Raw genomic sequence first — 12636 nt, forward strand, 5'->3', positions numbered from 1 at the left:
ACCCCAATATACAACAAATACATAGATAAGTAAATGGACACGAAACAAAACTCATAGAGGAATTTAAATGTTCAGTTGTAGAAAGTAGGGTCATGGGATAGGGTCAGAAAGGTCAGTATGTTTGATAACTGGTTCCAGAGGTGACATAACAAGCATAAGGTCCATTATAACACAGTGAAGTAGAGGTGGGAGCTAAAAGCAGACATGGACAGTGAGACGGTGTGAGGAGGTCAGGGGTGAAACACTAGATCAGGACAGGTAGAAATGGCAGGGCTGGAAATAGACACAGAGACACATTCTGATCATGGCTCAGACCGGACCTGAGACACCCAAACAGAAGATGCCATAGCAAAGTCCTGTCCAGTAGGCTATATGGGATTTCCTTTCATCAAAATCCTACACATGGAAATGTGTTCAGTGTGTGTGTTTGTGTTTGTGTGTCCAGTGTGTGTGTGTGTGTCCAGTATGTGTGTGTGTGTCCAGTGTGTGTGTGTGTTCAGTGTGTGCGTGTGTCCTGTGTGTGTGTCCAGTGTGTGTGTGTCCAGTTTGTGTGTGTCCAGTATATGTGTGTGTGTGTGTGTGTCCAGCATGTGTGTGTGTCCAGTGTGTGTGTGAATCCAGTGTGTGTGTGTGTGTGTTCAGTATGTGTGTGTGTGTGTGTGTGTCTAGTGTGTGTGTGTGTGTGTGTCCAGTGTGTGTGTGTGTGTGTGTCCAGTGTGTGTGTGTGTGTCCAGTGTGTGTGTTTGTGTGTGTGTGTCCAGTGTGTGTCCATTGTGTGTGTGTGTCCAGTATGTTTGTGTCCAGTATGTGTATGTGTTCAGTGTGTGTGTATGTGTTCAGTGTGTGTGTGAGTTCAGTGTGTGTGTGTGTGTCCATTGTGTGTGTGTGTGTGTATGTCCAGTGTGTGTGTGTGTGTGTCCAGTGTGTGTGTGTGTGTTCAGTGTGTGTGTATGTGTTCAGTGTGTGTGTGTGTGTCTAGTGTATGTATGTGTGTTCATTGTGTGTGTGAGTTCAGTGTGTGTGTGTGTGTCCATTGTGTGTGTGTGTGTTCAGTGTGTGTGTGTGTGTTCAGTGTGTGTGTGTGTGTGTCTAGTGTATGTATGTGTGTTCAGTGTGTGTGTGTGTGTCCAGTGTGTGTGTGTGTGTTCAGTGTGTGTGTATGTGTTCAGTGTGTGTGTGTCTAGTGTATGAATGTGTGTTCAGTGTGTGTGTGTGTGTCCAGTGTGTGTGTGTGTGTTCAGTGTGTGTGTTTCTAGTGTATGTATGTGTGCTCAGTGTGTGTGTGTGTGTGTCCAGTGTGTGTGTGTGTGTGTGTGTGTGTTCAGTGTGTGTCCAGTGTGTGTTAATTGTGTGTGTGTGTTTGTGTGTGTGTGTGTGTTTGTCCTGCATGTGTGTGTCCTGTGTGTGTGTGTCCAGTGTGTGTGTGTCCATTGTGTGTGTTTGTCCAGTGTGTGTTTGTGTGTGTGTGTGTGTGTGTGTGTGTGTGTGTGTAGTGTGTGTGTGTGTGTGTCCAGTGTGTGTGTGTGTGTCCAGTGTGTGTGTGTGTCCAGTGTATGTGTGTGTGTGTGTGTCCACTGTGTGTGTGTGTGTGTGTGTGTATCCAGTGTGTGTGTGTGTGTGTGTGTGTGTGTGTGTGTGTGTGTCCAGTGTGTGTCCGTGTCCAGTGTGTGTGTTTGTGTCCAGTTTGTGTGTCCAGTGTGTGTGTGTGTGTGTGTGAGTGAATGATTGTTACCATGGTTATTATTTACAGGGACACTGAGGAGTCAACATCATACACCCTAAACCCTGGATAGAGGGGCTCAGTGAATGTGGAGTGGAATGTGTTCAGGTGGGTCAGTGTGTCAGAGGAGACTCTGTAGAAGGACAGAGTGCCGGCTGGCCAGTCCAGATACACTCCTACTCTGTGGGAGCTGGAGGAGGGGACGTCTATGGTAGTGGACTTATTATTGTGACAGGCAGAGTAACTGTTGTCAGAGCAGATCAGACTCCAGGACTTGTCATTGGATCCAAACCCAAAGTCATCACCCCCTCCTCTCCTGCTGATTCCTTTATATGCCACTCCTATAACAGCCCAACTCCCACTCCACTCTACCTCCCAGTAACAGCGCCCAGTCAGACCCTCTCTACACAGCACCTGTCTATAGTCCTCAAATCTCTCTGGGTGATCAGGATACGGCTGCTCCTCTCTCCTCCATGTCACCTTTCTGTTCTCCTCAGACAGAGAGAGGAATCTGTTTACTGTGTTTAGGTCCAGTGTGAGATCACAGACATCTGATGGATGAAACCAGACACAATATTAGAAATCATCATCATCCTGAACACACAAACACACAGACACACACACACACACACATCCTGAACACACACACACACACACACACACACTGGATACACACTCACACTCACACCTCTGTGCATGAACACACACACATCCTGAACACACACACACATCATCATCCTGAACACACAAACACACAGACACACACACACACACACATCCTGAACACACACACACACACACACACTAGACACACACACACCCGGAACACACACACACACCTGTATGCATGCAAGCATACACACACATACACACACACATTTCTAACGTAACATGAACACGCCACACACACACAGACACACACATTGTCAAAGCAACTCTTTGTAAACGTTGGTGTCCCTGATTTGTGCTTCTGTAGAACTACAGCTGATTTTTAATATGACCAAGTAATTAATGATGGTGGTCTTTGACTTTGACTTCACTTGAATTAAGACTTATTCTTAGTCATTTTCTTCACAGCAGTCAACACTCACATTTTCTAAGTCCAGGTTTCATTGTGTTCTCTCCACCATGTTCCACACTGTAGCGGTAAGCAGAAGAACAGACGGTCATTGAGGGAAACACCTGAACTCACACACACTCACACACACACACACACACACACACACACACACACACACACACACACACACACACACACACACACACACACACACACACACAAACAGCCAGCACATAACTTTGTCCAAGTGTGTGTGTGTCCAGTGTGTGTGTCCACTGTGTGTGTGTGTGTGTGTGTCCAGCGTGTGTGTGTCTGTGTGTCATTGAGTGATACACATGCACACATACACACACACAAAAACAGTCAGCATATAACTTTGTGTGTGTACAGTGTGTGTGTGTGTCCAGTGTGTGTGTGTGTCCAGCGTGTGTGTGTGTGTCCAGTGTGTGTGTGTGTGTCCAGCGTACGAGTCTGTGTGTGTGTGTGTGTCTAGTGTGTGTGTGTGTGTCTAGTGTGTGTGTCCAGTTTGTCTTGTGTGTGTGTCCAGTGTGTGTGTGTCCAGTGTGTGTGTACAATGCGTGTGTGTCCAGTGTGTATGTGTGTGTCCAGTGTGTGTGTATCCATTGTGTGTGTCCAGTGTGTGTGTGTGTGTGTGTGTGTGTGTCCAGTGTGTGTGTGTGTGTGTATCCAGTGTGTGTGTTTGTGTGTGTGTGTGTCCAGTGTGTGTGTGTTTGTGTCCAGTGTGTTTGTCCAGTGTGTGTGTGTCCAGTGTCTGTGTGTCCAGTGTGTGTGTGTGTGTGTGTGTGTGTGTGTGTGTGTGTGTGTGTGTGTGTGTGTGTGTGTGTGTCCAGTGTGTGTGTGTGTGTCCAGTGTGTGTGTGTATCCAGTGTGTGTGTGTGTGTGTGTGTCCAGTGTGTGTGTGTGTCCAGTGTGTGTGTGTGTATGTGTGTCCAGTGTCTGTGTGTGTGTCCAGTGTGTGTGTGTCCAGTGTGTGTGTGTGTGTGTCCAGTGTGTGTGTGTGTCCAGACACACACACACACTGGAAACACACACACACACACACACACACACACACACACACACACACAAACAAACACACACACTGGACACACACACAAACACACACACACACACACACACACACACACACACTGGACACACACACACACACACTGGACACACACACACACACACTGGACACACACAGACACACACTGGATACACACACACACACTGGACACACACACACACACACACACACACACTGGACACACACACACACACACTGGACACACACACACACACACACACACACACTGGATACACACACACACTGGACACACACACACACACACACATACACACACACATTCTTTATATAACTTAGTCCAAGTGGTGGTCAGAATGTTTGTCTTAACTAGCCTGATAACTCCAACATATCTGATATGAACATTGACATAAACCCTCTACATACTTGAGTTTCTCCAGTCTGCAGTGTGGATCCTCCAGTCCAGCAGAGAGCAGTCTGACTCCTGAGTCTCCTGGGTGATTGTAGCTCAGGTCCAGTTCTCTCAGGTGTGAGGGGTTTGACTTCAGAGCTGAGACCAGAGAAGCACAGCCTTCCTCTGTGACTAGACAGCCTGACAGACTGCAAAGAGTCAAATCATATTAAAACCACACTGCTATTCTTTGGTGGTCAAAATAGTGGCAGTATATTTTTTCTACATATTAAGATACATCAGTGTCCTGAAACCTGCCATATCTATTAATAAATTAATGAATGTTTCATTATTAGAAATTATCATAATATTGCTTGTAGAGAGAAACATATATAGTACAAATATTTGAGTAGACTGACAAGAGCAGTTTAAAAAGCAGTATCAGTCAAAAGACAGACAGTGAGGTATCAGATTTAGATTGTATTGAGTATACAGTCCACACCATATCTAGTTTGACAGTGAAGCTAACATTTTAAATGTGGCTCTATACTCCAGCATTTTGGATTTGAGATCAAATGTTTCATATGAGGTGACAGTATATAATGTCACCTTTTATTTGAGGGTATTTTCATACATATCTGTTTCACCATTTTGAAAAATAAATGCACTTTATGTATCTAGTCCCCCTATTTGAAGAAGTCATAAGTATTCTGACCAATTCACTTACAGTGTATAAAAGTAGTCAAAAGTTGAGTATTAGGTTGTAAACTCGTTGGTTGCATTTGCAGTTTGTTTTGGTTGTGTTTTGGGTTATGTTTTGCCCGATAGTAACTGAATGGTGGATGATGACTTGAGTAATTTTCTGTCTAAGTGAGTAGATAACATGTTTCTAAACACTACTAAATTAATCCTGATGATGACATGATTAAGACAAATCATGAATGAATCATGAATAATAATGAGTGAGAAAGTTACAGAGGCTACAACAAAACATGCTAACCTCTCACCATTACCAATAACAGAGGGGGTATGATCCTTGTTCCTCTGTAACTTTCTCATTCATCATCATTCACAATTCATTCATGATTATTCATAATCATGGTAGCATCAACATGAATGTAGAAGTGTTCAGAAACATCTTCTATTCTTAATGACAATACAAGTGAAGTGATTTCAAAATGACAGGACATTAATCACCATTCAGTTTCTATTGGGAAAAACATCATCCAAAACACAACTAAAACAAACTGCAAATGCATTCAACAAGTTTGTAGAATCACAAGCTTGATGTAATCACTGTGGGTAAGGAATATGGGACCAAATATTAAACTTATGACTACTTTAATACAATATAAGTGAATATGTCCAAATTATTAAGACTTTTTCAAATGGGAGAACTAGATACATAAAGTAATTTCATTTCTAAACAGTAACACAGATATGTATGAAAATACTCTCAAATAAAAGGTGACATTATATACTGTTGCCTAATGTGAAACATTCTATCTCAAATCCAAAATGCTGGAGCATAGCACCAAATTTTAAACTGTAAGCTTCACTGTCCAAACACATGTGGTGTGGACTATGTGTGCCTGGTAAACACATGTGGATCTGGTGAACAGTTATCACTTGTCGACCAACTACAGGAATACTGACCTCAGAGTCTCCAATTTACAGTGGGGATTCCCCAGTCCAGCAGAGAGCAGCTTCACTCCTGAATCCTTCAGGTCATTGTTACTCAGATCCAGCTCTCTCAGGTGTGAGGGGTTTGACTTCAGAGCTGAGACCAGAGAAGCACATCCTTCCTCTGTGAATAGACAGCCTGACAGCCTGCAAAGAGTCAAATCATATTAAAACCACACTGCTATTCGTTGGTGTTGAGTCATTTTCTTTCCAAGTGAGTAGATAACATCTTTCTAAACACTACTAAAGTAATCCTGATGATGTCATGATTGAGAAGGATCATGAATGAATCATGAATTGTCTCCCGAGTGGCGCAGTGGTCTAAGGCACTGCATCGCAGTGTTAACTGTGCCACCAGAGATCCTGGTTCGTATCCAGGCTCTGTCGCAGCCGGCCGCGACCGGGAGACCCATGGGGCGGCGCACAATTGGCCCAGCGTCGTCCAGGGTAGGGGAGGGAATGGCCGGCAGGGATGTAGCTCAGTTGATAGAGCATGGCGTTTGCAACGCCAGGGTTGTGGGTTTGATTCCCACGGGGGGCCAGTATAAAAAAAAAAAAAAAAGATCTATTCACTAACTGTAAGTCGCTCTGGATAAGAGCGTCTGCTAAATGACTAAAATGTAAAATGTAATGAATAATAATGAGTGAGAAAGTTACAGAGGCTACAACAAAATATGCTAACCTCTCACCATTACCTTCAAATAAAAGGTGACATTCTGTACTGTCACCTAATATGAAACATGTTATCTCAAATCGAAAATGCAAGAGCATAGAACCAAATGTAAAACTGTAAGCTTCACTGTCCAAACACATATGGTGTGGACTATGTGTGCCTGGTAAACACATGTGGATCTGGTGAACAGTTTTCACTTGTTGACCAACTACAGGAATTCTGACCTCAGAGTCTCCAGTTTACAGTGGGGATTCCCCAGGACAGCAGAGAGCAGCTTCACTCCTGAATCCTTCAGGTCATTGTTACTCAGGTCCAGCTCTCTCAGGTGTGAGGGGTTTGACTTCAGAGCTGAGAGCAGAGAAGCACAGCCTTCCACTGTGAGTCCACAGAATGACAGCCTGCAAAGATATCATCATGATTTCACAAACACACTGTTAATTTAACACCAGTAGTGTAGAAGAACAATGGCAGATGCATTTGGTTTATTCTCTTAAACAACATACAGTGGGTATTTAGTCAGCCACCAATTGTGCAAGTTCTCCCACTTAAAAAGATGAGAGAGGCCTGTAATTTTCATCATAGGTACACGTCAACTATGACAGACAAATTGAGACTAGACAGCGTGACAGCCTGCAAAGAGTTAAATCAAATTAAAACCACACTGCTATTCTTTGGTGTGAAAATATATTCTTTCAACAATTTCAGATACATCAGTGTCCTGAAACCTGCCATATCTATTCATATATGTATATATACAGTACCAGTCAAAAGTTTGGACACACCTACTCATTCAAAGACTGTGTGTGTGTGTGTGTGTGTGTGTGTGTGTGTGTGTGTGTGTGTGTGTGTGTGTACTGGGGAATCCCCACTGTAAACTGGAGACTCTGAGGTCAGTATTCCTGTATCACTCAAAGAACACACACTCATTGGACACACACACACACTGGACACGGACACGGACACACACACACACACACTCACACACACACTGGACACACACAAACTGGACACACACACACTGGACACACACACACACACAATGATTAATTTAGTAGTGTTTAGAAACATGTTATCTACTGTTAATAATGATACATTAATTAATTTATATACAGTACCAGTCAAAAGTTTGGACACACCTACTCATTCAAGGGTTTTTCTTTCTTTTTACTATTTTCTACATTGTAGAATAATAGTGAAGACATCAACACTATGAAATAACACATATGGAATCATGTAGTAACCAAAAAAGTGTTAAATTAATCCAAATATATGTTATATTTGAGATTCTTCAAATAGCCACCCTTTGCCTTGATGACAGCTTTGCATACTCTTGGCATTCTCTCAACCAGCTTCATGAGGTAGTCACCTGGAATGCATTTCAATTAACAGGTGTGCCTTCTTAAAAGTTAATTTGTGGAATTTCTTTCCTTCTTAATGTGTTTGAGCCAATCAGTTGTGTTGTGACAAGGTAGGGGGGTATACAGAAGATAGCCCTATTTGGTAAAAGACCAAGTCCATATTATGGCAAGAACAGCTCAAATAAGCAAAGAGAAATGACAGTCCATCATTACTTTAAGACTTGACGGCCAGTCAATACGGAACATTTCAAGAACTTTGAACGTTTCTTCAAGAGCAGTCGCAAAAAACATTAAGCGCTATGATGAAACTGGCACTCATGAGAACCACCACAGGAATGGAAGACCCAGAGTTACCTCTGCTGCAGAGGATAAGTTCATTAGAGTTACCAGCCTCAGAAATTGCAGCCCAAATAAATGCATCACAGAGTTCAAGTCACAGACACATCTCAACATGAACTATTCAGAGGAAACTGTGTGAATCAGGCCTTCATGGTCGAATTGCTGCAAATAAATCACTACTAAAGGACCCCAATAAGAAGAAGAGACTTGCTTGGGCCAACAAACACGGGCAATGGACATTAGACCTGTGGACATTTGTCCTTTGGTCTGGAGTCCAAATTTGAGAATTTTGGTTCTAACCGCCGTGTCTTTGTGAGACGCGGTGTGGGTGAACGGATGATCTCGGCATGTGTAGTTCCCACCGTAAAGCATGGAGGAGGAGGTGTTATGGTGTGGGGGTGCTTTGCTGGTGACACTGTCTGTGATTTATTTAGAATTCAAGGCATACTTAACCAGCATGGCTACCACAGCATTCTGCAGCGATACGCCATCCCATCTGGTTTGGGCTTAGTGGGACTATCATTTGTTTTTCAACAGGACAATGACCCAAAACACCTCCAGGCTGTGTAAGGGCTATTTTACCAAGAAGGAGAGTGATGGAGTGCTGCATCAGATGACCTGGCCTCCACAATCACCCGACCTCAACCCAATTGAGATGGTTTGGGATGAGTCGGACAGCAGAGTGAAGGAAAAGCAGCCAACAAGTGCTCAGCATATGTGGGAACTCCTTCAAGACTGTTGTAAAAGCATTCCAGGTGAAGCTGGTTGAGAGAATGCCAAGAGTGTGCAAAGCTGTCATCAAGACTAAGGGTGGCTATTTGAAAAATTTCAAATATAAAATATATTTTCATTTGTTTAACACTTTTTTGGTTACTACATGATTCCATATGTGTTATTTCATAGTTTTGATGTCTTCACTATTATTCTACAATGTAAAAATTGTGTAAAAATAAAGAAAAACCCTTGAATGAGTAGGTGTGTCCAAACTTTTGACTGGTATTGTATATCAATTAATTAATGTATCATTATTAACAGTAGATAACATGTTTCTAAACACTACTAAATTAATCCTTGTTTGTGTGTGTGTGTCCAGTGTGTGTGTGTGTGTGTCCTGTGTGTTTGTGTCCTGTGTGTGTGTGTCCAGTGTGTGTGTGATCATTGAGTGATACAGGAATCCTGACCTCAGAGTCTCCAGTTTACAGTGGGGATTCCCCAGTCCAGCAGAGAGCAGCTTCACTCCTGAATCCTTCAGGTCATTGTTACTCAGATCCAGCTCTCTCAGGTGTGAGGGGTTTGACTTCAGAGCTGAGACCAGAGAAGCACATCCTTCCTCTGTGAATAGACAGCCTGACAGCCTGCAAAGAGTCAAATCATATTAAAACCACACTGCTATTCGTTGGTGTTGAGTCATTTTCTTTCCAAGTGAGTAGATAGCATCTTTCTAAACACTACTAACGTAATCCTGATGATGTCATGATTGAGAAGGATCATGAATGAATCATGAATAATAATGAGTGAGAAAGTTACAGAGGCTACAACAAAATATGCTAACCTCTCACCATTACCTTCAAATAAAAGGTGACATTCTGTACTGTCACCTAATATGAAACATGTTATCTCAAATCGAAAATGCAAGAGCATAGAACCAAATGTAAAACTGTAAGCTTCACTGTCCAAACACATATGGTGTGGACTATGTGTGCCTGGTAAACACATGTGGATCTGGTGAACAGTTATCACTTGTTGACCAACTACAGGAATTCTGACCTCAGAGTCTCCAGTTTACAGTGGGGATTCCCCAGGACAGCAGAGAGCAGCTTCACTCCTGAATCCTTCAGGACATTGTTGCTCAGATCCAGCTCTCTCAGGTGTGAGGGGTTTGACCTCAGAGCTGAGAGCAGAGAAGCACAGCCTTCCACTGTGAGTCCACAGAATGACAGCCTGCAAAGATATCATCATGATTTCACAAACACACTGTTAATTTAACACCAGTAGTGTAGAAGAACAATGGCAGATGCATTTGGTTTATTCTCTTAAACAACATACAGTGGGTATTTAGTCAGCCACCAATTGTGCAAGTTCTCCCACTTAAAAAGATGAGAGAGGCCTGTAATTTTCATCATAGGTACACGTCAACTATGACAGACAAATTGAGAATTTTCTTCCCAGAAAATCACATTGGAGGATTTGTAATGAATTTATTTGCAAATTATGGTGTAAAATAAGTATTTGGTCACCTACAAACAAGCAAGATTTCTGGCTCTCACAGACCTGTAACTTCTTATTTAAGAGGCTCCTCTGTCCTCCACTCGTTACCTGTATTAATGGCACCTGTTTGAACTTGTTATCAGTATAAAAGACACCTGTCCACAACCTCAAACAGTCACACTCCAAACTCCACTATGGCCAAGACCAAAGAGCTGTCAAAGGACTCCAGAAACAAAATTGTAGACCTGCACCAGGCTGGGAAGACTGAATCTGCAATAGGTAAGCATCTTGGTTTGAAGAAATCAACTGTGGGAGCAATTATTAGGAAATGGAAGACATACAAGACCACTGATAATCTCCCTCGATCTGGGGCTCCACGCAAGTTCTCAACCCGTGGGGTCAAAATGATCACAAAGAACGGTGAGCAAAAATCCCAGAACCACACGGGGGGACCTAGTGAATGACCTGCAGAGAGCTGGGACCAAAGTAACAAAGCCTACCATCAGTAACACACTACGCCGCCAGGGACTAAAATCCTGCAGTGCCAGACGTGTCCCTCTGCTTAAGCCAGTACATGTCCAGGCCCGTCTGAAGTTTGCTAGAGTGCATTTGGATGATCCAGAAGAGGATTGGGAGAATGTCATATGGTCAGATGAAACCAAAATATAACTTTTTGGTAAAAACTAAACTCTTCGTGTTTGGAGGACAAAGAATGCTGAGTTGCATCCAAAGAACACCATACCTATTGTGAAGCATGGGAGTGGAAACATCATGCTTTGGGGCTGTTTTTCTGCAAAGGGACCAGTACGACTGATCCGTGTAAAGGAAAGAATGAATGGGGCCATGTATCGTGAGATTTTGAGTGAAAACCATGAGTGAAAACATCACTGCTCTAGAGGAGATCTGCATGGAGTAATGGGCCAAAATACCAGCAACAGTGTGTGAAAACCTTGTGAAGACTTACAGAAAACGTTTGACCTGTGTCATTGCCAAAAAAGGGTATATAACAAAGTATTGAGAAACTTTTGTTATTGACCAAATACTTAATTTACACCATAATTTGCAAATAAATTCATAAAAAATCCTACAATGTGATTTTCTGGATTTATTTTTCTCATTTTGTCTGTCATAGTTGACGTGTACCTATGATGAAAATTACAGGCCTCTCTCATCTTTTTAATTGGGAGAACATGCACAATTGGTGGCTGACTAAATACTTTTTTCCCCACTGTATATATTTGGGAGCAGGATAACGTTCAGTGGTTGGCTATAGCTACAGTATATATAAATATATATATAAATATTTGGGAGCTGGATAATGTTCAGTGGTTGGCTATAGCTACAGTATATATATATTTGGGGGCAGGATAACGTTCAGTGGTTGGCTATAGCTACAGTATATATATATATTTGGGAGCAGGATAACGTTCAGTGGTTGGCTATAGCTACAGTATATATATGTTAGGGAGCAGGATAACGTTCAGTGGTTGGCTATAGCTACAGTATATATATATATGTTAGGGAGCAGGATAACGTTCAGAAGTTGGCTATAGCTACAGTATATATATTTGGGAGTAGGATAAAGTTCAGTGGTTGGCTATAGCTACAGTATATATATGTTAGGGAGCAGGATAACGTTCAGTGGTTGGCTATAGCTACAGTATATATATTTGGGAGCAGGATAACGTTCAGTGGTTGGCTATAGCTACAGTATATATATTTGGGAGCAGGATAACGTTCAGTGTTTGGCTATAGCTACAGTATATATATTTGGAAGCAGGATAACGTTCAGTGGTTGGCTATAGCTACAGTATATATATATTTGGGAGCAGGATAACGTTCAGTGGTTGGCTATAGCTACAGTATATATATATATATATATATATATGTTAGGGAGCAGGATAACGTTCAGAGGTTGGCTATAGCTACAGTATATATATTTGGGAGTAGGATAACGTTCAGTGGTTGGCTATAGCTACAGTATATATATGTTAGGGAGCAGGATAACGTTCAGTGGTTGGCTATAGCTACAGTATATATATTTGGGAGCAGGATAACGTTCAGTGGTTGGCTATAGCTACAGTATATATATTTGGGAGCAGGATAACGTTCAATGGTTGGCTATAGCTTCAGTATATATATTTGGGAGCAGGACA

At 42.3% G+C, this 12636-nt stretch overlaps 2 protein-coding genes across 2 annotated transcripts in view; one reads left to right on the forward strand and one right to left on the reverse strand.

Annotated features, from left to right (window-relative positions):
• LOC311142326 (NACHT, LRR and PYD domains-containing protein 3-like) overlaps positions 1–12636 on the forward strand; it is a 385235-nt gene that overhangs the window by 197351 nt on the left and 175248 nt on the right. The gene's annotated exons all lie outside the window — the stretch shown is intronic.
• LOC311150772 (uncharacterized protein) overlaps positions 1615–12636 on the reverse strand; it is a 44296-nt gene continuing 33274 nt past the window's right edge. Inside the window, exons 11-12 of the mRNA XM_084188297.1 lie at positions 2812–2902; positions 1615–2271 (exon numbers count right to left, since the gene is read on the reverse strand). Of these exons, the coding sequence (XP_084044423.1) occupies positions 1745–2271; positions 2812–2902 (618 nt within the window). The 3' untranslated portion in view covers positions 1615–1744. The remainder of the gene's footprint in view (positions 2272–2811; positions 2903–12636) is intronic.

The sequence above is a fragment of the Coregonus lavaretus genome, assembly GCF_964263955.1.
Source record: "Coregonus lavaretus genome assembly, chromosome: 2".
Lineage (NCBI taxonomy): Eukaryota > Metazoa > Chordata > Actinopteri > Salmoniformes > Salmonidae > Coregonus > Coregonus lavaretus.